The sequence below is a fragment of the Protomyctophum bolini genome (genome assembly GCF_963924005.1).
Source record: "Protomyctophum bolini genome assembly, chromosome: 1".
Taxonomy (NCBI): Eukaryota; Metazoa; Chordata; class Actinopteri; order Myctophiformes; family Myctophidae; genus Protomyctophum; species Protomyctophum bolini.
Genome location: NC_137862.1, coordinates 40119077 through 40145547, shown reverse-complemented (window position 1 = coordinate 40145547; position 26471 = coordinate 40119077). Strand labels below are relative to the sequence as shown.

General features: G+C 41.8%; 2 protein-coding genes across 3 annotated transcripts in view; one reads left to right on the top strand and one right to left on the bottom strand.

The window, feature by feature from the left end:
* Positions 1-233: 233 nt before the first annotated feature.
* Positions 234-15595, top strand: pax6b (paired box 6b; the record flags this gene model as incomplete). Of its 2 annotated transcripts, XM_080770407.1 has the most annotated exons (12): positions 234-246; positions 3169-3222; positions 6585-6715; positions 7019-7060; positions 7150-7365; positions 7803-7968; positions 11880-12038; positions 12198-12280; positions 12421-12571; positions 13489-13601; positions 14662-14803; positions 15510-15595. In XM_080770407.1, 12 exons carry the CDS (start codon positions 234-236, stop codon positions 15593-15595), a joined length of 1356 nt encoding a protein of 451 aa, XP_080626533.1. The 2 variants fall into 2 exon arrangements, with proteins under 2 accessions (XP_080626533.1, XP_080626534.1); XM_080770408.1 differs by lacking the exon at positions 7019-7060.
* Positions 15596-21365: 5770 nt separating this feature from the next.
* elp4 (elongator acetyltransferase complex subunit 4) overlaps positions 21366-26471 on the bottom strand; it is an 87736-nt gene continuing 82630 nt past the window's right edge. The window contains exon 10 of the mRNA XM_080766891.1: positions 21366-22664. Coding sequence (XP_080623017.1) covers positions 22536-22664 — 129 coding nt within the window. The 3' untranslated portion in view covers positions 21366-22535. The remainder of the gene's footprint in view (positions 22665-26471) is intronic.

Below are 26471 nucleotides of genomic sequence, written 5' to 3'. Positions count from 1 at the left end.
TCACACGCGAGCGCACATTCTCGCTAACTCCGTGCTCCTGACATCTGAGTTCACTGTCAATCTCTGTCTCCTTCGCAGGGATATCCCTTCCGTCTCCGCTGACCGAAACACCACACCACTGGAAACTATTTTTCCTCCACGAAAGTTTTGCAAGAGACCGATACACATTTTTGGTCTTTCCTGGGGGTGGAAAACTATAGGCTATTTGCCAAGGACTTTGACAGCGACGCAGGATGCCCCAAAAAGGTGAGATCCTTGAACTAACATAAAAAAATTGATAGCTACAGCTAAAAACAGCTATAAATGTAGGGCATAATTATTAAAATAAAATAAAATTACACAAATCACACTTAACATTATTTATTATTATTATTATTATTATTATTATTATTATTATTATTATTATTATTATTATTATTATTATTATTATTATTATTATTATTATTATACATTGACTCGGGGGTTCAAGCACAGGTGTGTAGAGGTTGTGTGTATAGCCTATATAAAACTGTTGTCTGTTGGAGTTTGCAGGCTATTTTCTCTCGGACGTGCGAACTATAGCCTTTAACTTAGCTGTCTATTTTATGTGCTCGGTTTTTGTTGTTGTGTTTAGGCCTACGGATAGGCTATAGCTAGCTTACCGCTTTATTTATGACAGCAAAGAGTAAAAAGTCACGTTAGGCCAGGGACAGTGATCATCGTGGAGAATGGGGCGCACTGACCCGTTGAGGAAAGGTGTCAGCTTGATTCATGCAGGCGAGTCACCCATGCGCCTTCTAAAAAAAAATAAAAAAAAAAGACTCACTCGGGGGAGACCCTTCTAGCTTTATGTGTGTCAAAGAAAACTGAATTATGTGTTTCCTGCATTCTTTTAATAATATTTCATAGGGACATTATATAAGCGAATATAGGCTATTAAAGTGCAGAATAGGCTATAGACTAAGATATGAGAAAAGCAACATAACATTGGACACTATATGATTCATACATCCCAGTGTTATTACATATACATAATATGCATATAGTTTATTGCTGCATTTCTAGTCGCTTATTTTGTCAGAAATATAATAGGCTTATTTTGTGAAACTGTGAAAAAGTGTAAATATAGCATGCACGCACAGTTAAGACAATTATATAGTCTACAAAAAATATGCAAATCAAATTATATAATAGGATACAAATTATATGATATTTAGTGTTTGTTTTAAATACTTGTCTACGTGGCATACTTAGTTATCTGTAATATATTAAAAAGGAGAAAATGTATAAAAACTATCAAATATTCCCTATGAGAAAACCAATTATGCATTTGAATGTTATGAACGTGGGATCAGAATAAACATGTTGAATTAAGAAGGCATTGTTTTGTCGGATTACTAAAGGAAAAGAGATGCAGATTAGACCTAAACAACAGGCAACGTTTGAGCTTTTGACTTTAAATAAATGATTAACTTCAGGGCCCTATAATATCCTACACTAAAAGCTGTAAACCGCCGACTCCCCTTTCTGAAAAGAAGATGTGCAGCTAACCTATATATAACTCTATGGCGCTAAGATAACGGATGTCGTGTTGAAGTATGTTGTGTTTGGCATATAAACACAAATAAATTGATTCATTAGGAATCATATAGGATGAACTATAGTCGTATAGGACTATGCTAAATAACTTATAACGTGGGCAATTACCATACCATTGGTGGTGCATGGGCCAGTGTGAAGGAATCTGATTTTGATTAATGACTGAATGCCGTATAGCGCCTTTATTAGTAAAGCAAGGCCTTCAAATGCAATGTGATAGCAAAATGGCTCTGTCTACATGCAGACTATAGCCAGCCAGTACCGCTACCCGGCACTGCACACAACACTAGCCTACTACTTTGGTAGAGAGGGAGAAAATGAAACTTCAGACGGTGCTTGGTGGTTCCTTCCCTGGCCCTGGCCCCCTTTTTAGCTGTCCCCATTCAATAGCTTTCTTTATTGCGTTTGTCTTTTCCAATTGAGCGCCCTACTGGGCTGTTGTGTCTTTTAAAACCGCCTAACAACCCCGCAACCAGCAAACACAATATATAAACTACCAAATATTTATAACGAGAAGAAATTACTTTTTCATTTCTCCTGGAAAAAAAAAACACTGCCAAACAAAAACAAAAAAAACACATTCACACGCACAACAGTAGCGCCGACCGAGGTCACGGTCGTCTGTGGTGGTGACACTGAGGTGTGTGTATGTTCCCGGAGGGGGTTTGGGGTGGGTGGGTGCATGCCTTCGGCTCTCTTTGTATTCTGAACTTGTTGGTTCGTTTAGTGGGAAGCTGTGTTGCTAGTCGCGGAGGGCCGAGTATTCGCCCCGGGTTTGGGGGTATGGATGGAGGACAGAAAGGGGTGTATTGTTGGAGTCCAGCAGGCTTTGTACACCAGCTTTCTACCCCCTCCCGCTTTAGGACTTTTGCAGAGCACTGAGGCGAGCTAGACAGCGTGTGTCACTGTACACTTTAGACGATAGGGTCCACAAGAGGAGGGTAATGGGTAAGAAAAGAAAATCATAAACCTCTTGCTAGAAATATTAATTGGTCTGTCGCTGTGCTGAAGGCTTTTTATGATATAGGAGAGAGAAACGTAGGAAATGGCGAAAAAGCAATAGAATAGGCCTTATAGGTTTTGTTTTGGTTTCCGGAAGCAGCCCTCCCTTATAACCAAGATAAAAATAGTTCTCCCATGTCATGTCAATTTTAATTTACTAATTTGGCAGCAACATTTAATACAATTCTAAATGTAGGGCGCAGACGTCAGTATAGCTGTGGCTGTACTAATATATTGTTTTGCTTTGTCCTAGGGAGACATTAAGTAGTGAAAACGGCAGATGATTGACAAAATTGTTTTAAGTGGACAGTCAACTCTGTTTACAGGCAAGTTTAATATATTAAAATGCATACACACTATAGGATATAACTCTTGTGTGAAATTGATTTTTTTTCTAAAGGCAATATAAACACCAGACTATCCGGAAATTAAATGAAAGGAGATGAGAATTATTTGTCAATGTTGCAAATAATACAAAAAAACAACAGAACAAAACAAAAACAACAACAACAACAACGTTATACTGTAGCTATTATAGGTTTATTATTTTTTGCTAACCACTTTGTTATTTCCTTGTGATGCTTATAGAATACCACAACCAAGCCGCGTGGGAGTCTGGCGTTGCCTCAATGATGCAGAACAGTAAGTTGTTTTACATGATATTTCACTTTTAAATGTTTGATAACAACCGCACATTCTAAAATTGCATGAAACCAACACCCACTGACATTATGAATAGTATAGCACAATAATCTAATAATCTATGCGATAGATTGTTTTTTTCTCTTGAAAAAATTTGTGTATTTACATCACTCTGAGAAGGCGATTATATCACATTTCCTCAGTTGTTTGATGGCCGTTTCATTGCTGTTGTAGGTTGTATGTAGGCTAGTTATTATTGAACAAGTTAATCATGTGTCTTGTTTGAGAGAGAGAGAGAGAGAGAGAGAGAGAGAGAGAGAGAGAGAGAGAGAGAGAGAGAGAGAGAGAGAGAGAGAGAGAGAGAGAGAGAGAGAGAGAGAGAGAGAGAGAGAGAGAGAGAGAGAGAGAGAGAGAGAATAGAGGGGGCTGGGTTGAAAGGGAGATTTTTGTTTCTGCTTGAGTTGGTATTAAATAATTGCACAGCCGTATGCATTAGCGTTAGAGCTGACTGCCAGGCTGCATACAAGATTAGCTGCATAGAGAAGGGCCTTGCATGAAACATGAGGAATAGCAATAATGTCTTATGTAGATTAGCCCATATTCTTCGTGGGAAGACATAGCAGGAACTAAAAGGAAGATACTCATACACAGTAGGCCACACTATATATGACTGAATAAGAACCACATTGTCGTGGGTGCCTTAAGGGAGAAAACATATACCGTTGAAGCGGTTTCATTTTCATATAGGCCTCATATGTTTAATTAAAGTATATAGCCCTGAGTTTTCTAATGTCTTGTTGGCGTATTAAAGCAAAAAAGTTAAACATGAAACATTTTCTCTCTTGCTGCTGGACAAGAGGTGTATGACATCTGTGATGAAGGTGTGTGGAATGATTTCCTCTTATATAATTCTCCTCACCTTGATGACGTGTCTGTGCTGTAACCTGTGCGAAATGAAGTATTTATAGCCTATACTGTTTAAAACCCATATGACAAGTTATGACTGTTTATATATATATATATATATATATATATATATATATATATATATATATATATATATATATATATATATATATATTAATGGATATTTTATTCACCCGACAAATACGCAACAATATTTTGGACAGCAGGCGGACTTAATTGTGCGCATCCATCCTTTCACCAGGCTATATAGCGCACTATGCTTTGATTACGCAATCACAGAGAACGTTTGCCTGCCCAGTTGTCTTTTATTGAGATGATGATGAGGCCTTATCAAAGCTGCGAACAACACCCTCTGCTCCTGCTTTGCTGCGGATTGATGTTAATGGGATGCTCTCCTGGCTTTGGCGTGTGATGTCTGTCTGCATGCGAATTGTCGAGGAGATATCATTGGGCCCGGCCCGGCCCTTTGGGTTGTCTAAAGGTCGCGCACGGCCCCGGTGGCTTTTGTGCTAATAACTCCTGGGTGTATATGGTGGGGAGCGTCCAAATTGACACCATATGTTTTCCTATTAGTCGACTTGCAATAGAATACAAGGCGCATAATCAGCGCCAGCGGGCGAGATCGACTCATGAGCACTTTGGGGAATTGTGTGCCATGATTAAGACTTAACCTTAGGAGAGTTTGCTATTTAATGTGACGTCCTTATCTGACGGCTTTATCGATCCAGTGGATTTATATGACAGTTATAAATCAGAGGTGATGAAGCAGCCATGGAAAAACCCACAAAGCATGACTGCTTAATGCGGGTATAGGCCAATTTCGGTGTAAGAAGTCTATTAATTCCACTTAATCCTGGAATTACCAAAGACCGAAAGCAAGGGATGATAATGGATTTGCTATTAATCAGATCCACGTTGGAGGATTATTACACATAGTGGCCAAAGAGATGCGTAATTCTGTTTAACAGATTTATGTTTCGCTCAAAACAACTATACGGTTTCCGAGCACAGTGACAGGCCTAACTGTTTATTTATAAATACATGATTAAGTATAGGCCTATAATAACCCCTGTATAAAGCATAAGTCTAAAACATATTCCCATGGCACAGACAGCATAGCGATTGCACACAACAGGATTTATAGTGGCTGTGAGCATTGTTGTCAAATACAAACGAGAGAGGGGGGTGGGGGGGACGGGCATGTCAGGTTTAATATGTTAAGAATCCGGGCGCGCCCTCGCTTCTGTGACCGCGCGTAGCCCCCCTGGCCACCTCAAAACGAAGTCTACCGCTCGAAGGGTAAACGAGTAGCGTCCAATTTTGTCTGAGTGATATCCAAATGCGGACAGAAAGGGTCGTTTTATCATGCTACTATTTGTCGTGACGATGCGATTTTCAAAAGCGGAGCGGTGTCATAAAGTGACATGCCTGCCACAAGTGCTCCAACTGATCTTTTCAATTAGCCTCCCATGCATGATCCGAGGCGACTTCCGCCTATTTCCAGAAATTAAGCTCAAACTTTGACGTGCAGCTAGCTTTATTTTAAAGACAAATGTCAGGCAGGGCTCATCATATTTTACCCCCTCTTCTATATTTGGAGCTTATTTATGGCTAAGGAGCCTCTGCTCCCGGAGTCAGTCAATGCGCCGGGCGGCAGCGCGGGGGAAGCAGGCATAGCGGAGGCACGGAGCGCGGCTCGGCCACTCTGCGGGGAGTCGGCTCTCCCTTTTGGCTTATTCAGGTTTGCAGGCTGAGATATATAGCCTATATATAATAGAACAGAACAGAGACGACTTTATAAATACGATTTACTTTATACAGACTCGTTCAAAAATGTTATATTATTAAGACAATAGCTCTCTACAGAGCATCTTTTTTTTTTTTTTTTTTTTTTTTTTTAAATGCACCTGTCTTGATGACGCGTGATTCCTATTTTAGGATAGTTTACACACTGTCCTGGTTATTATGCGCAAATGTGTGAAGGGCTAAACGGTATGTTTTAAAAGCTGAAGCTTTGTAGTTTTGTTGAGGTTTGAAGCATTTTCTCGCGACTGAAATATATAAGACAAGTTTTGTGCGATTTGTATAGTTGATTTCATTAGTTATTATAGCCTATATGTTTTGGTCCAGTTATACGGTAATTTGAAGCTGCTGAAACGCGATAATAGCCGACGCTGTTCTGCATGCGTTATTAAATTACTGCAATTATTATGTTGAGTTGGGGTGCTCCGAACGAGACTAACAATGTTAGATAATTGGATCACTACATGTTTTGTCATTTCAACCTATATATAGACAATGAATTCCTCTAATTAAACTCGTTTGTGTCGAAAGCTTTAATGCCATTTGATTCACCGTTACAAGAAACATAATTTGCTCTATGGTGGTTTGTAGACTCTGTAATGTAATGTGTGGTTCTGTGTTCATTCACCCAGGCCATAGTGGTGTGAACCAGCTTGGAGGAGTGTTTGTAAACGGTAGACCATTACCAGACTCCACAAGGCAGAAGATAGTGGAGCTGGCTCATAGTGGAGCGCGGCCGTGTGATATCTCCAGGATTCTGCAGGTGAGACCAATTTATTTTACCGCGGATATATAGGCTATACGATTTAATTAATCAATACTAGTTTCACTTGAAAGATGGTTATTTAAACTCATATTATTCAATTATGCCATGTTATTGTTTTTTTATTAATAGCATATGCTCCATAAGGATAATGCTGATCGCCTTTGGAAAGCCAACATATTTATTTATAGCAGACAATTCCACTTTCCATTTTTATATAAAAGTATATATTTTTAGTATATCGATCTGATATACAACTTTTGGCCTAATATACCATTCAAGGCATATTTTCTGTGTTTATAGACCCATGATGATGCAAAAGTCCAAGTGCTGGACAATGAAAACGTAAGCTTATAATTGTTTGAGCTATCTCACATTTTTCGCAAATAGTCCTAAATAATGTATGTGAATTGTGTCGTTTGTTTTCTATCCAGGTGTCCAATGGCTGCGTGAGCAAAATCCTCGGCAGATACTATGAAACTGGCTCAATAAGACCGAGGGCGATAGGCGGCAGCAAGCCGAGGGTGGCCACTCCAGAGGTGGTCGGGAAAATCGCTCAGTACAAGCGGGAGTGCCCGTCTATCTTCGCGTGGGAGATCCGTGACAGGCTCCTGTCGGAGGGGGTCTGCACCAACGACAACATACCCAGTGTAAGTGTAAGTTGTACCACACTGTCCGTAAGTTGCCGTGCATGATTTAATTTTACACATGAAATGACTTTTTCTCATGCGGTGGAGGAAAAGATGATGGGCAACCAACCATTCAGTCTTATTACATCCACTGCATTGGATATAGTGTGGAGTTGTAGCCTACATGCACCCACTGTGGCATATGTGCACCATCCAAACACAAGTTATAACATATAGCCTCGGGAGTCGGGGAGCTTGTGTGTTTCTCATGCAACTCCTCACTCACGGTGCATTTGTGTCTATGTGTGCATGCATGTGCATGTGCACCTGTGCATACATAACACATCACATGGATGTCTGTGTCACTGAAAGGTTGCATACCTATACACACTTAGTGTGTGCTGTACAGCATGACAAATTAATCTAATTCCATTCTTATCATTTCGTTTGTCATTCAGGTGTCATCGATAAACAGAGTCCTCCGCAACCTGGCTAGTGAAAAGCAACAGATGGGCGCAGATGGCATGTATGACAAGCTGAGAATGCTCAACGGTCAGACAGGAACTTGGGGGACCCGCCCCGGCTGGTACCCCGGGACATCGGTGCCAGGGCAGCCCAACCAAGGTGAGCCTCATTATCAGTTATCACATGCTATAGAACTATATAATGCAATGCTGCATGCAGCTGCCTGGGAGCAACAATAATGCGCACCCTGGATTTTATTTATTATGGATTTTATATTATGTATTATTGCAACCTTATTTATTATTTTCTCAGACTTAATGTAATGATATAGATCTCTGACAGATCAAGTCAGGTGTGTAAAAAACAAACAAAAAAACAATTAAAACATATACAATCACAGCATGCATATTTATCCTATACAGCAAAACAGATGTATAGGCTATATGCGGCTGGATTAATTTCTGGTGGTGTGTTGAATATAGCTTCTGGTGCAACATGGTGCACTGCATTTTTTTCTTCTTTTTTTACAGGAATGTGTTGTATTGGCACGCTTTGATGGCCTAGCTGGACAAAATCCCCAATTAAGACTATAGTCGATTAGAGGATGGCTGCCATATATATATATATAGGCCATGATGATGCATGTGCACTCTGAATACCTCCTCTGTCCCAGACAGGGATGTGCGTGACAACGGCTTGTCCTTTCAGGCAGAGGTTGTCCATGCAATAGCCCGCATAGTCCTTGTTGCTCTCCTCCATGCATGCTGGGGGAATGGAATGGTGCTGAACGAACGGTGTGCGGGATTATTAGTACAAAGGAAAGTTTTTTTTCCCCTTCACACGCCATGATTGGCTATGGGAACAGTATGTGTAATTGCTCATTAGCGAAAGCTTTGTCTCTCATTGTGACAACATTCAGGAGTGTGGAGAGATGCATGGCGGAGCTGCTATGTTATAGGCCTATACACCATGCATGAGACACCTTATCTGGCAACCAAATGGGCGCTTATAAGGTCAATTTGGCTACACTGTCGGGAGTTAATGATGGATAAATTGACACTGAGGATTTTACTGTGTATACTGACCAAATAAGCTGAGTTGGTTTAAGAACTCCACCTGTATGTGTGGCGTTGCTGTGCCACTGATAGCCTTTCATTAAACAAGCATTATAAGGAAGGAAGCATTAGACCATATTTTTGTCAGGGGGGGGGGGGGGGGGGGGAGCGCTGCCTGCAATTCACATGACAATAATGGCTTTGCATTTGTTTGATGACACGTGGAGCTGTTGTTATTAGCAAGCAGTGAAGCGGACAGGGTCATGTTAATATTATTATTATGATAATAAAATATTTACTATAATTTTGCAATCACTTAATAGGTGTAATCTCCATTAGACAATTTCAATTATTAAACATTACTATCGTTTTGTAATTAAATATAATAATCATAATAAACACTATATATGGATTTGTTGTTATTATTAAATTAATGATTATTAGCCTATTAGACTATATGTAACTATATATAAGTTACAATTTGCCTGTTTTGTTTTTAATTAAATTAGCACATTTTTAATTAAATTAGCATTTAGTCGAGTCCACTATAGTCTCAAGGGAGGAACAATATGTTTTCCATCCGCCAACAACTAAGTAAGCAAGCATATATAAATGGCCCCAAAGAAGACAACTCTATCGAGAAAGGAAAGAATAAAAAAAACTCCACCGATTTGAGTCTTTTATCTCTTTCTTTCTCTAGTATTCCTCGGCTATATGGCACACTAAATCCCGTCTATAGGATTTAGTCTCTCACTTTCTCTTTCAGTTTTAAGCGGTTTCTCAAGAGTGTTTTGATCCGGTCTGTGCAGCTGAAAGGTGCCGCAATTGGTTCGGTATCTCTCTTTGCTGCTTTTCCGCCTCACTGACTGAGACACATCGTGATACTAAAGAATGAGTTTATTTCCCAGCGCTTTTATAAAGAAAACAAATCCCAACCTAGCGTCAGTGGGTCTGCAGACCGAATAATAGGCTGCACATTCTCTCCTTTTTATGGATTATAGGCCTATCCATAGTGGAGAAAAAAAGAAATGGCGTGCAGGCAGCCAGCGTTCATACATGCCATTGGTTAACTTTACTTGGCAGCAGATTATTTATAGTCTAGTATTTTTTCCCCCGTTTCCCTAAATGCAATAACTGAATTTTTTAAAACCTAGCATTGACAATGCAATAGCAGGCTGTATTCTCAACAATTTGCATATTATTATTGGCGACATTAAAGGACTATAGGGAAAATTGTCAAATATTATTTAATCAAATGTTTCTTAGCTATCTTGGAAATTATCTAGATATATAATATTTTGTATAATTAATTACGTTTAAATACAAATGTTGAAAGAAAGAAATACAAAAAACTCTTCTGCATTTCAAAACACCGCATGCAGTCAAATATGATCGCATGAACCATTCCTTTGACTATCAACGCTCACCCCCTGCTTAATTTCACATTAACTTCTCGCCGTGATGATAATGATGTCCAACCACAACAACAGGACAGACATTAGTCTGATAAGCCTCGCCCTCTCTCTCTAGCTGCAGAACTGAAGGCATGCACTACACCGCGGACCTCACAACCAGGAGGCCGCAGTGAATAGATTGGCCTTATTTTCGCTTGTTCAGGGGGTTGCATGTATGCATGCTCTCTCCTCTCCTCACTCATTTGTTTCCAATTGAAGAACAGTGGATCCTGAGTGGCGTGTAGCTGGCCGGGGGACGTGATTAATGATGCTAGTGGATAAGAGGTTAACACACTGCGACTCTAAAGCGCTCTGTTGACTGGATGGGGATCCTCGTAGTGCACACAATGACCAGAGCACTATAGCCCTGCCCTGCCCTGCGCGCCGAGAGAGAGAGAGAATCCTTTTGTCATTCTCTCCTCCTCCAATAGTGCACTGCCCCCCCTCCTATATATTATGCCCACGGAGGGTTCGCTGATGGTCTCTGCTCCAGTGTTGCCATGTCCGCTTATTATAAGCGACTTTCTGCTTGTTTTCCGTAAACTTGCTTGTAAATATTGGTAGGCCTAGTTGCCGCGGGGTTGCTTGTTGTTTCTAACATGAAGTTGCTTATTTTGGGCTTTTTCATAATGTTGTTTGATTCATTTCATGTCAAGGAACCCAAAAATAATTAGGCCTATTTGTCTGCAGACCCACATCTGAAAATATGTTATGGCATGCAGGGACACTATTTGTGTTGAAAAAATGTTAAAAAAATATATTCCAGAATTATTATTTTTTAATTATTGAAAATGATGCGACGGTTGCAACTTGCAAGCTTGTAGATCTGCTACATTTTCAAATATATATAGCCCGGTCGCTTCTTATGGGCTTGTTTTCATAGACCCATGGTTGCTTGTTTCTCTCACACAATATGGCAATACTGCCCTCGTCCCTCGCTGTGTCCATCCACAGTTTAATGGTTTCCCTATACTCCTCCACGGTATTGTATCGTTGTGAAAAGCGTCTTCTTTTCCATTCAAAAAGTTTGGTGGTCAACTCAATAGCTCTACCAACGCCCATATGGGACCGGGCCATTGACGCATTGCTCTGCTTTAAAAGGGGGAGCTAGACTAGAGCGTTTGGGGGTTTAATACATTTCATAGGCCCTCTGAAAGGAGGCTCGCCACATCTTCTTGTCACATTTCGCCTTTTGAGAGAACATACGCTATTGTTGGGAGTAGTGATAAGTTTGCGCTGCTGCTGCTCTTTAGCCTTAGCGAAGCTGTTTTTCCCACAATATTTTATAAACAGTCCAACTGCAAAATACCTCCCTTTCAATATTGTATCTGAATAACTTATGCATGGAATTCTCTATGGTCTTGAGACATTAGATTTTTTTAATTAAACCAACCATGGTAGGTTATTTATCTCAGTAATTGTGTTGCATTGCGGTGCATTCAATTTGCGATAGGTTAATTGAACACGAACAATTAATGAATCAATCAATTAATTATCCTAATTAAATGTATCCGATATTTTAATTTAATGGCGCTGTTTCTCCCTCCCCCCCATTTTGCAGATGGCTGTCAACCTCAAGACGGTGCAGGCGAAAACACAAACTCCATCAGCTCAAATGGGGAAGATTCGGATGAGACACAAATGCGACTTCAGTTGAAAAGAAAACTACAGAGAAATCGCACGTCCTTCACTCAGGAGCAAATTGAAGCGCTGGAAAAAGGTGGGAATGGACTATGAAAAATATATGCGTTTTAAGGCCATTGTATAACCTAGCCTCAGAAAGGCTCATAGGCTAGTTCTCTAGTATGCGCATACAGGCATGTATCATATATAGCCGAATCATATAGTGATTTAACAAATAATTTTGTATTTTTTACAGAATTTGAAAGAACTCATTATCCTGATGTTTTCGCACGGGAGAGACTAGCAGCCAAAATAGATCTGCCTGAAGCAAGAATACAAGTGAGTGCGACTGATTGCAAACTTTACAACTATACCAATTCTCCCTCCCGCTTCAACGGGCAGGTGTAGCCTAGCCTATAGCCGACTACGTGTAAATAAAAGGCTCTCAGTGGAAACTAATCGTAAGTATGTATATGCAGGTATGGTTCTCAAACAGAAGAGCGAAATGGAGGCGAGAGGAGAAACTGCGAAACCAACGTCGTCAGGCCAACAACTCCTCCAGTCACATCCCCATCAGCAGTAGCTTCAGCACCAGCGTCTACCAGGCCATTCCACAGCCCACCACGCCGGGTATGTATGACTATGGTAGGCCCCTTCCCTTCCCACATAGACCACAGCTCACCTACTGTACCACCACTCACCACACCCTGTTGTTTTGGGATGTTTTCTATCACTAAACCCGGGTGAATTAAAACCTGCCAGTAAAAAAAAAAAAAGGGAAACTAATCACCCAGGTTTATAATAATGCATAAGATAAAAGCATTAAAGCACCTATACAAGATTTGTCAGATAGTTACTTTGCAGACACAGATGATATTTATAATATAAAGCGTACAATAACTGATTATTGGCTATTAAAGTATAGCACACCCATTACAATAAGACCCACCTGCAACCATTAGCTAAACGTTAAAACATTGTGCATTAGGTATAGGTTACTTGCAAACCAGTAAGATGGGCCATTCTGCACAATGAGTACTTTTATATGTTTGGTAGTCTATACTGTTTGATTACAATACTTATTTTTTTACTCAATTAAAATGTTGAATGCTGGACTTTTACCTATTAAGGCTACATATTTCTACATGGTATTGCTATTTTTTTTGTTCTAAGTAAAATAATCAAAATGCATATTTCACCACAGCTTGTTGGGAGCATCCAAGTTACATAAAGATGCAGCATGGAAGTCTCTATTGATGTCTTATGCACACAAACGGTCGATTGAGCAGACCTTTTCATTTGATTCATGCTTAATTAACGAATCACGCCACCACGGCACAACAGCAGAGGCAGAGCTAAAACTCCTTCCATATATATGCCAATCACCAGAGCTACATTTCTGTCCAGGCCTATCAATCTGTCAAGAAAGGCGTCACTTTGCGCATGCAACCAATTAACGCTATAATCAAACGGTCTCCTGCCCCGGTGGAATGCAATGATTTCAGCAGATTTTAATGGGTTACTGTTTCTATCTCCCTCTTCCTTAGTGTCTTTCTCCTCGGGGTCAATGCTGGGTAGACCAGACACAGCACTCACAAACACCTACAGTGCGCTGCCCCCAATGCCCAGCTTCACGATGGGCAACAACATACCTATGCAAGTAAGTGCTGACCTGTGACCTTCAGTATTAGCTTTAGGAAAGTGACTTTGTTAGCCTACGGATATTTCCTTTTAAGATGTTAGGAAGGGATGAAATGAGATGTTTTAAAAAAAAATCTGCAAAGTAGGCTACAAGGAGCATATAGGCTAATCTTCAAATTAAATCTTATAGGCTGTCACTTCATTATGTATAGGCATAGTTGAGAATCCAATGGCGTTAGGAGGTTATCGCCGAAGCACCTTTTAATACTTTCCATTGGTTCAATATTGTTTTTAAACCAACACACAGACGTAAAGGGTGTTCAATTGTATTGATGTGTGAAAAACTGTTCACCAAGTACATTTACTTAAGTACTGTACACTTAAGTACAATTTTGAGGGTATGTGTACTTTAATTGAGTATTTCCAATTTCCAATACTTTTACTTCGACTCCACTACATCTCAGAGGCAAATATTGTAGCCTAAACTTTCGGCTATCGACTATTATTACGAAACATACATTAACAGTTTAAGGGCCCTGGACGGAGGTCTCTGTCCTATTAATTAATTACGTGTGATGCCCTGGACGGAGATTGATTAATAGGACGGAGATTATTGATATCAAAACCGATCGCATCGCTCCACAGGCTGGGAGCGTCTGTTGCGCAACATCGAATGTTGTGCAACAGACGCTCCCAGCCTGTGGGACGTCATCGAAAATGTTCCCTCCCATTCTAGCCGACGAGATCGAAAATCTTAAAACGTGAATACCGGTAACTCTTGATCTAAATCATTCCGTCCAATTCTAATCAAAGATTATGTGTACCCTGTAGATCAGCTATTTAAAAAATACTTTTATACTTTTTGAAATGAGCCATTCTGCATAATGAGTAGGCCTACTTTCGGTACTTGAAGTACATTTTGATGCCAATATTTAGTAGGCTACATTTTGAATTCCGGACTTTCACTTGTAACGGAGCAGTTCTATATTGCAGCATTGGTACTTCTTACTTAAGTAAATCATCTGAATTATTTTCCCACCCTCCTGGCTAATGAAACGTTCTCTCCTCGTCCATTATAGCCCAGCCAGACCTCCTCCTATTCCTGCATGCTGCCTACCAGTCCGCCTGTGAATGGGCGGAGCTACGACACATACACGCCCCCTCATATGCAGGCACATATGAACAGCCAATCAATGACAACTTCTGGTACCACCTCAACAGGTAGGCAGAAAGTTGTGAACTGTGAAGCAACCTTGGTTGGAAATAATTAATGAAAAAATTATAGGAAAAATAAATAGCACACTCTGATTTACAGATAGATACATATCTGCCACCTTTCACGTAATTAGGGGGTACTACATAACCATGCTCACATTCCCTCTATTTGAAAAACTGGTTAAATATCTGAGGGTCAATATCACAATCCATTCCATTTTCTTTCTCAAATTGCACGAAAGACGCTAATTTCATTTCTGCTCAATGCCATCATGTCAAGCCAACAACTCCAGCCCATAGTTTAGTTCCATCCCATTAGAATGCTGTTATACTGAGGGCCATATATACTGGTTATACTCATGAAGAGTTAATCATGCATAGCTGCATTTCCTCTGTGCTAAATTGCTAATTAATTTGATTCATTTGCGCTTGTCCTCTATCCGTTTAAATGCCATTGCCGAAGCCTCAATTTATTGAGCTCGCTGGCATATATTTCTGTGTACCCATATGGAGAGCATTGTGACTCATTACGCCTTGTACGCTCCTCTGCTGATTTGCAACACTTTTAACTATGCTGTAAGGCTAACTATAGCAAAAGCTGTCACAGTAAATGTGCACAGCATGCGCACGACGCATTTGATTTAGAATGTACTGTTGACTCTCAGATTGGATGTTTTACTGATGTTTCTTTCCTTCCTATATCTGTGTGCAGGACTCATATCTCCTGGAGTGTCTGTCCCTGTCCAAGTCCCAGGGGGCGAGCCTGACATGTCTCAGTACTGGTCAAGACTACAGTAGAGAGAAGAGCTACTTCACCCTGTAACTGCCCACTCCATGACCGCCCTCCTCCCTCCCGACAGACAGTGTTCCTCACACATACACAAGACAGCAGAGCAGAGAAGGGGACAGGAGACACTCTGGCAGAGCCTTGGGGACATCATCTGGGCTTTGTTTTTTGCGATGATGGGACTGTGAGCTGCCTGTGTAGTTCTAGGCACATTCAACATGAGGACTTGGGAGAGAGAGAGAGAACAACAATGGAAAGACAGAAAAAAAGGACCTCTGTAAAGTGCGCGGTGTTACATTTTTATGGAACAAAAACTTACATTTTTTTTTTCTATTTCAAACTTCAGTCATTGTTTCCTTTTTTTCTCTGGTGTGTTTGTAAATGGCCATTTGTATGTTAATATGACAAATCAAGATCAAGTACTGATAGACGGACCACTAGAAACCCACGCTGATCTTGCGTATATTTGAGAGAAGAACCTGAGAGATGCCATGACTATCGTTTTAATCTGCTTATATCGAGACTTTCTACCAGACAGTTGCATGGTCTTTGGACGCTGTTGCATATCATTTAAGAGGAGGAAAAGCTGGAGGGAAGACTGAAACAGTCAAAATAAACCCCAACTATTTATTCGTCTCAACCCTTCATAATGGATATTAGCAGAGGAAGTTCAAATTCGATCCACCCACTTAGGCTGTGGCCCTGACTCCCTCCCTCCTCCATGGGCAGGTCAACCAACCAGGCACGGGCTATAGGAGGCTTATTTGACACGGACCAATGGCAACAAGTAAGAGGTGTGCAAACATGGTGGGACGCGGAACGATGCTTGGACTCCTGCTTTGGTGGCTGGATTGACTTTAGAGATGAACATGGAGAACACTACGCGTGGAAAACGGGCAGGAGAAATGCCTGTAGCCTGTAAATGGTAGACTGCTTTATCGATATAACCCAGTTTGTTTATGTCAAATTGTAAAGTACTTGTCTTCCCTATAGAAATCTTCCAGAAGGATTTCTCCCAATAAAAGTTGATTTCATTTATATCCCCCAAGAATATTCTATAAATGTCTCATGCATCATAAAATACATTTCTTTAGGGTCAGGTACAATTTGTCTCTTAGGTATAGTTGTATTATAGTGTCCTATGGTCAAAAAAAAATGTGCAACTAGAAATATTTAATTCCTATAATTATGATTAAACATTGCTTGACAAGAGTTTTAAACATAAGTGTTTGGCAGTTGTTTACAAGTACATATCAGAATTAATCATTGTTGATTGTAAAACAGACCAAAGCCTTTGTATTTCATCTAGTACACAATGTTTTTTTTTAAGGATATTAGTCTTGTGTTGCAAAATTTTGTAAACAAGTTCCGTTCTATTACATTGGCTTCGAGTTCGTTAGACTGCAGTCATTATTTATAATTAAAGACCATGGGAGGGTTTTTCTAGCATCATCTGTCATGCTCTTTTGAGTTAAGCGTTTTTATTTCAATGTGTACGTAGAACATGAACACGTATACTGGGTTTACGTCTGAGCAATGCTTCTGAGATAAAAAAATGTCGCTGTCTCTTAAATATTTCAATTTAATTTTATTTAAAATGGAGCTTTCTAAATGTATTTTGTGAAAACTATAAAACATTTTGTACAGTAAAATTGTGTCTAAAAGAAAAGCTTTTTTTCCCCTCCCCTCCCTTTTGCCTGTTTAATGCGATCTAATACAACCAGTTGAGCGAGCGGACACACTTCCTCAATAATGGAATAGATGTGTCACTGTCTGGTGCAAAGTTGGAAATCAACCGACATGAACAACAATCCAGTGGAAGGTCTTCTCGTACACAACTACACACACAAGATGTCCAATTCCCACCAAACCAAGGTGTCCAAAATAACAAACCTCTCTCTTGATGCATGGTCTGCTCTGCACCAGCTCCACACAGACCACACAGCACAACACTAGCACCACACAATGGGAAAGGTCAGGCAATTCACCACCGCTGGCTGGCCTTGTTTTGGTAGAGTTACGATGCTATGAAGAAGAAGAAGAAGAAGAAGTTAGGGGGAGACAGTACCAAAGAGGAGGAGGAAATAGGGAAGAAAGGGGTGGGAAAAAAAGTGGGTGAATAAAGCATTCAGTGCCGACAGAGAGGCACAGGACCGATTGTGTGGCAGAGTGAGTTATTTAGCTTCTCTTGCTGCCGCCGCAGAGGGCTTTTCTCTCGGTGTGCGCGCACGCCTGTGTGTATGATTCTGAGATGGTGTGTGTATCAGAGAAAGAGAGAGATAAAGCAAGAGGGAGTGAGAGTTTTTGAGTGTGAGAATCTAAAAGGAGGGGTGGGGGGGTGTTTTGCAGGTGAGTGAAGTCAGGTAACATTCACGCAGCATGCCTAAACAGTTAACATCACACCTGTGTGAAGTGAGGGGCGCTCTTATCATCTTACATAATCAATGAGGGAATTCTAACTCTTTATTGTTAATGCCGTTTTTGAAACAAACATTAATTTTCCCTTCATTGTCAATGGTGTTTTTAAAACAAACATTGAACTAAAACCAAACATTCAACCTTTATACAGGCCCTTAAAAATACAATGCTGCACTTCACTGCCTACCCCTCAACAGTTAGCAAGAGTACAGCTTCAGAGGTGATGCTCATCAGTGTCTGAAGAGAAATTTCCTTCCTTTTTTTCCTCTTTTCTCAATTCCATTTTCTAGGACGTATGATAGGCCGCTGCTTTTACAATTCCGGCAACAGCATAAATGGAGAAATAATGTTTGGAGAACACAGCAGTGTGTGGTGGGACGTCAGACAAGCTTCCTAAGAGGAAGGAGGAACATTAATAATTACAGAGAACAATACACAGATGGCGAAAAGGGGATTTAAAATGCAAGAAAGACAGCAATTAGTGGAAGTCTGAATAATACACGGCATGGGGATACCACGGGATAAGTGAGAATCCTGTTTGGAACGAGGTCAAGTCAAGGAAAGTTCCAGAGAACTTAGCACTCGCTTTGTTTGGTCCAGTGTTGATTTGAACGCGCAACTAGCTGTGGATCGAGCTGAATGATGGCCTGAAAGATGTTCTTAGATCCCAGGAGGAGCATTTCTACATTCAATCTGGCTATGGGTTATGATGAGACTTTTGAATTTTAGAACAGACAGACACAAAAAACACCCTTTATCTCACTCGACCTGTTTCCAGTGCCCCATAAGCCGGCCAGGTCTAACAAGCACAAATGAAAATAGCAGATATACAGTACAAGCTCACAGCGACACGTTGTGCGCTTGTACATCTGTTATTGTGATGTGATATTGAGAATAAATTAAAATATTTTGAATATTTTTTAAAACATTTTATCAACACAAATCTTGTATGGGGGTCCCTGGCACAAAATATCAGATGGATGTCCGTGGACAATTGACGTTGTCATGTGGGAACCCCTGGTTTCAACAACATTAGGAAGCAAACCCAAATAATCAACTACTGTACACTTTAGAAACAAGCCCAAAAAACACAACCAGCAGCTACCAATATTTACAAGCGACTTTACAGAAACAATAAGCCAAAGGTCACTTATAATAAGCCGACATGGCAACACTGGCTGAAGGAAGTGAAGCACACACATGGTGGCCCAGTACATTCCCGTCGAAACAGGTGGATACGCTCAAACAAATAGATGCCTCATTGGCCGCTGCAGTTCATTGGACGTGTCTCCAGCCAAGCTAGGAACTTCCTAGCAGCGAAGGGCGGAAGTCAAGCGGAAGGGACTACTGGCCAATCACAGCGCGTCTTTTCCGGGACATAACAATTCAATCCAAGGGAGCCTTACTGGCATGAGGAAACACACGTATACATTGCCAAAGCAAGTGTCACTGGGAAAGGGGGAGTCGTGCCTCTGCTTGGCCTACCGAACTTCTCCTTCTGTGACACACGTGGAAGCTTGGAAAGATTCCGCCTTAATTGCTTTGCAAGGAATCTCGGGAAAGGCTTGTCCTCTCTTGACAGCATCCGCCCCAGAGCCGGAAGAGGCATCTACCGTTATATGTCTATAGATACGCTTGCTGTTGAGAAGCACTGCATCCCAAGATCCAAGAGACACCATATACTGTGGCTTGGAGGAGACCAAGCTGGGTTGGATAATGTCCCTGGTAAGAAAAAGTCAAACAAAATATGATGATAATAATACTGCATACTGATTGCAATCATGTTATTTGCAGTGTTGATTTTGTCGACTATGACAGAAAATGTTCGTCCTTGTTCTTGACTAAAACTAAGACTAAATATATTGACAATTTCGTCAAATTAGACAATAGGATGTGACTAGTGGACAAGAGAAGAAGTCATTTTACACTTGGTTGCATGCAAAAAATAGCAGATCTACAAGATCACTGCACGTCACAGCGTGACACGTGTCGACAAAACTAGACTAAACACTAAAACATTCCAGGTGACTAAAATGTGACTAAAACTAGATGAAAACTATTCAAGAGAGAAGAGACTATGACTATTCATAGTCTGGATTTTCGGTGGTGAGGTGACCACCTCTCCGGTGGTGAGCTGACCACCGGAGCTAATTCTAATAATAATAATACATGTTGCACTGTTGGAGGTCAATTAAATTAAATCACATTTTGAAACAGAGCAGAGCATAGGAATAATTGCATCTCCTTTCTTTCATATATTGTATTTCTTTTGATTATAACAAAAACAGTTCCTCCATTTACTTGAACTGAGAGTGCATGATCCACCAACACTGATACTGTATATATGGTGTGCACACTGCACTGTGCACCAATGGTATTACATAAAGCATGACTGACTGGCACCAAACAACTTTCCCTGTGAAGTCAGATAGAATTTCTCTATAACAACAAGTGCAAACAGACAAATGGATAGGAGCATAATAAACACGTGTCAAAATGTATCTCCAAAGATATTCTGTCAGTTCTTCAACAGCAATACCCACGAATAACTGCATTTTGGATCTCAACAGCAGCAGCTCTTTTCACCTGTAACAGTTACGTGTGTGACATCTCTCTCTCTCTCTCTCTCTTGCACAGACATATACCACATATAAGAGGAATCCAACCATGCGTGAAGCTGTCAGGTTATACACTTGCCTTTTCCACACACGTGTGTTGCAGATGGTTACCAACGGTGCCAGTCCTGACTCCTCGCATGCAGCAGCGCAAACACATTGTGGCCCAACATCAATGGTGAAAAACAAGAACGAACACAACTCAAATATTTTATTACTCACATAACGTTATCTAGTTTCTCTGTCACCGACGTTTGACCTAATTTGTACTTTTTTGGGGGGAGGGGGGTTGTGTTGTGTCATGGCAGAGCAGCTCATCCAGCAAACATGCCTGATGAGGTGTGAAGTCAGCGTCCAAGTCCAGGTCCCACTGACTACCCTCTGGTTTCTACTCACCTCCCACTGGAAGTAGACGTCATCTTGGGGTCAGATGGACTGATCTCATTTCTAACCTGAAAACTGGAGATCAAGAGATTCATAACACTTTCTGCAGTGCTTCCTTTGCTTTAGTGTTTCACACGCAGTAAATGGTGCATTTATATAGTACCTTTATCCAAGACAGACAGACTCCGGGATTCACCCAATTACGCACGCACGCACACAGACACACACACACACACACACACACACACAAGGCACTGGGAACCTTTCGGTTTCCAAGCCCCCCCCCCCCCCCCCCCCAACCAAGTAAACAAAGAAACAACTAAATACGTTTTTTTTTTTCTCCATATTTTGTTTAATTAATGAAAAGACCATCTATCCAAAGAAATAATTGACCAAAATATATACAATAATGTAGCGTTAAGGCAGAAGTAACTATTTCTTTGTATGTGCGAGTTTAGGGGAGTCCTATCTTCTAAATTGAATTCGATCCCCCCCCCCCTCATTTTTCACTTTTAATCTACTCGTTCTCCTTAAAGAGGCCTCCCTTTGCCAACGTGCTGTACATAAGAATATGTTCTTAACGACATCTCTCGTTAAATACATAGTCTGAGCAGGAGTCACAACAGACAGACTCCGGGATAACACATTTTTATACAGATTATACATTGTTTATTTAAAAAAAAAAATTAAAGAAGAAAGGACAATTCTTCCACGATTTCTTTCAGTGAGGTTAACTCTTTGTTGCCATACATTTAAAGGGAAATTCCACTGAAAAGTAAGAAGAGGCATACGTGATCTCTGCACAGAAATAGTGACTCCAGAAGTGAATTGTTTAGGTAGTTGTTGACGAGGTAAGTATACTTAAAAGTACACTACCTCACTATTTTATCATCCCGACAGCCGACAGAGATAGCTACAAAGTTAAGTATGGAAAAGCCAAGTGCTGACCATGATCCCCCCCCCCCCCCCGCCATCTTCTTTGTAAAGCAGGAAGCTTGAACAGTATGCTTTAGGTTAGGGCTATATGGGCTCTATTTTCATTTTTTACTTTTTTTCTTTTTTACTATTTTGAAAATAGAGCTCTATATCTCCAGTCTAAACTGACAATAAGGGCAAAGCTGGCTGTGAGCTCATTTCCCAAATAAGAGAAGAGATCCAGAGTGGTGTTTCCCTCACGAGTTGAGGTACCGTGGAGATTTTGCTCGTGCCCCTAATTTATTCTCTGTTGTGCGACGAGTCGACGACGGTGTCCCAAGCAGCCGGACAACAAGCTCACAGCAGGTGGCATGATCTACCCGACCGCCGCGCGCTACGAGCTCGTAGAACAGCAACGTTGTACGACCAAGTATAAATGGGGAAAAACCACTGGATGGGACAGTTGGCAGGTGGAAACCGTCGGCAGGGTGATTACGGCCGACAATACGCGGGTGAGGGAAACAACCTGGTTGCTGCAGTCAGTCAGTCAGTCCAAGAGGACAATACTCACTCGCTCGCCCCCCACCCCCCCCAGTGACCGAGCGGGGGGGGGGCGTTTCTAGAAGTCCAGGTGCTTGTTGCCGGAAGTACCAGAGCCACAGGCTGAGCCCGCCATGGCTGCTCCTCCTAGCTCCCCTCTGCTGACACGACTCACTGTCTCTGACAGGTCTGGAGGCAAGTGCAGCCTCTATACCGTGGTGAGAGAGAGACAGAGAGAGAGTGAGAGAGAGAGAGAGAAGGGGGGGGGGGGGTAGTGTGTGGGGTCAGGGAAGGGGAGAGAGAGCATTGCATTAGCGCAAATGGAAGGGAGACAACAAATACAACATCAACATAGGCGGTACACTCCAGTGATGTTCATTTCATGGAGAGCCCTTGTCGAGTTGAAATTGCATTAGATGCTTCAGCACTTTCCTCAGTACTGGCAGTGTGGGAGAAACCTGCTAGCATGCTGCTAAATGCCTCAGAGAGCTTTAGGTCTGTTACAGCTCATGGGGAATATAGTGTGTGTGTGTGTACGCGCGCACGCGCTCAGTCCACGCACGTGCACATGCTATGTGGAGGGATGTATTGAAAATGTGCTTCGTAGGGCATGTGATAAGGGCGAGACTCGAGAGGGTCTAGAAAGTGTGTGTACACATGTGGACGTGTACATTTAAGTGTGTGTCTGCGTGTGCAGACTGTGCACTTGTATTTGTGTAGATCACAAATGGCATTTGTAACACCGATGATTAGAGTTGGCTTATATACCAGAGTCATTAGAATCAAGTGATTATAGCGGAGTAACTGGTTCCTTAGTGAAGCTTATCAGTCGAGCAGCCCTGTGCCAACTCGGAGCACAAAGAGGCTAGAAGGTTAATGAGGGCCACTCACGTAAAGCCCCCCCAACGCTAACACGCTAACTGCTGTAAAGCTTTAGAGGGGCTGCCCATGCAGCTCTCTCTCTCTCCCCCCTCTAAGGACTGGCCAATGGCACTCCACGAACAAAGTACTGAAGAGGTGTTGAGTGCGTCAAAGGAGGTTGAAGATCTCCAGAGTCAAGTGTGTGCACAACAATGGCGGAAAGCAGCCTGCTGGTGGAGTGTCTGTCGGCCAAGTAGAACGAACGCTAGACCTACTGCACATGTAAACAGAGCTGCTACCTTTAAACACGTCTTAAATCTGGGGGGGGGGGGGGGGGGGGGGGGGTTGTATGCTATTTAAATAGTCTTGAGGAAAAATGCTGCCATTTGTCCTAATGTGAATGCAAAAGTTGTTGCTATTTAGTGACACAATGTGACATAGCTCTGTTTACAAAATGCTGTACCCCCTGTCCCCCTCCAACTGTATATACTTTCCCCATTTTCCAACTGTTATTTTATTTTGACTTTTGACTTTTGACACATGGCTTTGGCAATGCAAACGTGTTTTCTCAGGCCAATAAAGCTCCTTTGAATTGAATTGCCCATAGGAGGAATAAATGCTGTACATGAGTTAGTTAAAACCTGTAATTTACCCCTGAAAGAAACCACCATAGGAGGACATCTGAAACCTGAAGGTCCTCCACACCCAATCCCACCCCACCCCATTAAACCTTTCCCCGCCCGCACGGCCAGCCCCCAAACCGTACGGCCTCCAGCCATACAGCTTTAAGAGAGTCCTTACTACGACAGATACTTATCACCCTCCTAATGACTAGGTGCTGGGGGTGTAGGGGTTAACAGCATCATTACAAGGAGATAATTCAGAGGGACTATACAGAGCCCCCCCCCCCCTCCCCCCCCAGGGTGGACAGCCAGGACTGCATCCTATACTTCAGCATCATATTGTTTTTTTAGGTAAAGACAATGTCTAGACATCTGCAGGCATGCTTAAAGTTTACACATAATCATTGCCTAAACATCTGCAGGCATGGTTAAAGTTTACACATTGTCTTGGTGTTTGAGATGTTCTTCTATAGCTCCTGTAGCTCAGTGGTTCTCAAAGTTGGGTCCGGGGACTCCTAGGGGTCCTTGAGGTAGTTCTAGGGGGTCCCCAGCTAAATGATAGTTGGGAACCAACCAACCTTATGGGTCTGTAACTCAGAGAGTGTACAAATACCATTTGTAAACTCTCAGAGTCAAATTAACATTGATTTTACGATACAAATTGGGGTCTCAGAGATACAGTAGAAATGCCATTAAATGGGGGGGGGGGGGTCCGTAGCCTATTGCATATCAAACTGAGGGTGCATATCAAACTGAGGGGGTCCCTGGCATAACTTTTCAAATGGGGGTCGGCGGGCTAATTAGTGTCAATTTGGGGGTCCTTGACGTGAACAAGTTTGGGAACCACTGCTGTAGCTCACAAATCAGCGGCGAGTCGTGCTCATGTGATCTCTGTCTCACACTATTCCTTCCTTCCTTGGAGACAGGCAAGAAGACGGGGACTGTCATGCAGCACTAAAGATTATCTTGGGGGGGAAGGTGAGGCCTTGTCAAGTGGTCAAGGACCTATCATTTAATGTCAGAGATGGTAAGGTGACCGGGGCTGTGACGCACAAAACCGACAGGACGCACAAGCATAAGCGCACAAACTACTGCTTTTCTCGTGCTCCATGTTGCTACAGTCAGGACAACTCATGAATGGATAAAATATTTGTATTGAATATAAAACAAGCAATATATTTATTATGGTTTGGCAATTAATTGGATCTGCTTAGTTTTAGGTACTCTTTTCGTTTTTAAATATTTATATTTTTTTGGCTTTTCTGCCTTTAGGACACATGGAGAGAGACAGGGAACAGGGAGAGAGAGAGAGACAGGGAATGACACACAGCAACGGTCATTGGGATCTGGACTCGAACCCGCGATACGCTCTCAGGGATGCGCCGATATGTGGTATGCGCCTGCTTTTTAGGTACTCTGATAAAGCGCATCTCCCAACGACAGGGACTCCTAATCTCCGGTACATGTGGTAGACAGGTGGTAGCTGGGGCGGTGGGCAGACGGTGAGCAGCAATTCTTTAGCAAGACAGCAGTGGTGAGAGCGGCATATAAATGTTAATCTACTTAAGTTGAGGCATTGTAAGTAATTAATCGAAATTAATCACATAAAGATTTGACCTGAGAAGCATTTTATTTCAATTAGTACCGATTTTTAATCGAGTGAATCAATGAGTGAGTTTCCTTAAATATAAATGTCTCATCCACTGGGCCAAGCAATGGGCTCTGATCGGCTTATTCTCCCATTGCGTGCATCAGTATGATTCGTCCAGTGAGAAAGGTGCAAAAACATATTTTATTGTGTCTCTAATTCATTGATTGAAATTAATCAGTTAAAGTCCCAGCCCTAATAGACGTTCCAGTTTGGCCGGGATTGGCAAGAACAGTTGCACACAAACCTGTGCAAACAGACTATAGAGATGCATAACTCACATATTTAAATGACCAGATTCCCTCAGCGGTCTACACTAAGCACCCTCCTTCATTATTCTACATCAAATCTATTCATGTGGTTAAATTAAATCCCATGCCTAATGAAACCACTAGAAATGTTCTCACAAGGAAACCATAATGTGCTAAATATTTCTAGACATCTCTTTCACAGACTCCTTTTTCCACTCGCACAGAAAATGGTCTAATAATAATCACACAAACTCATGTGTTGGGGCCCCAAGGTGGCCTCCAGAAAGTCTGCCTCCGCCCCTGCTTAAACTCGCCTGCGTAACCTTTCGTGTCTGCCGCTCATTCGAGTGTGATTGAGAAAGAAAAACAATGCATTGATCAAGCCTGGACTCGGCCCTGCTAAGTGCACTGCAGCGGAAACACGGTGGAGAGAGGCTGGGAGGAAAATCAATCACATATACGTATCGGCCTCAGTGGGTGAAGAAGACATCACACCGTTGTCTGGCTGTCACGCACTCATGGGCCTGGCTAACCGTGCGCCTGCTTGGCTCTGGGCTCCGGGTAGCCCACTGAGCATGTGCAGAGCGAAGGTCAAACCAATCCAGAAGTGCAGCTCAACTCTCCTAACCTTT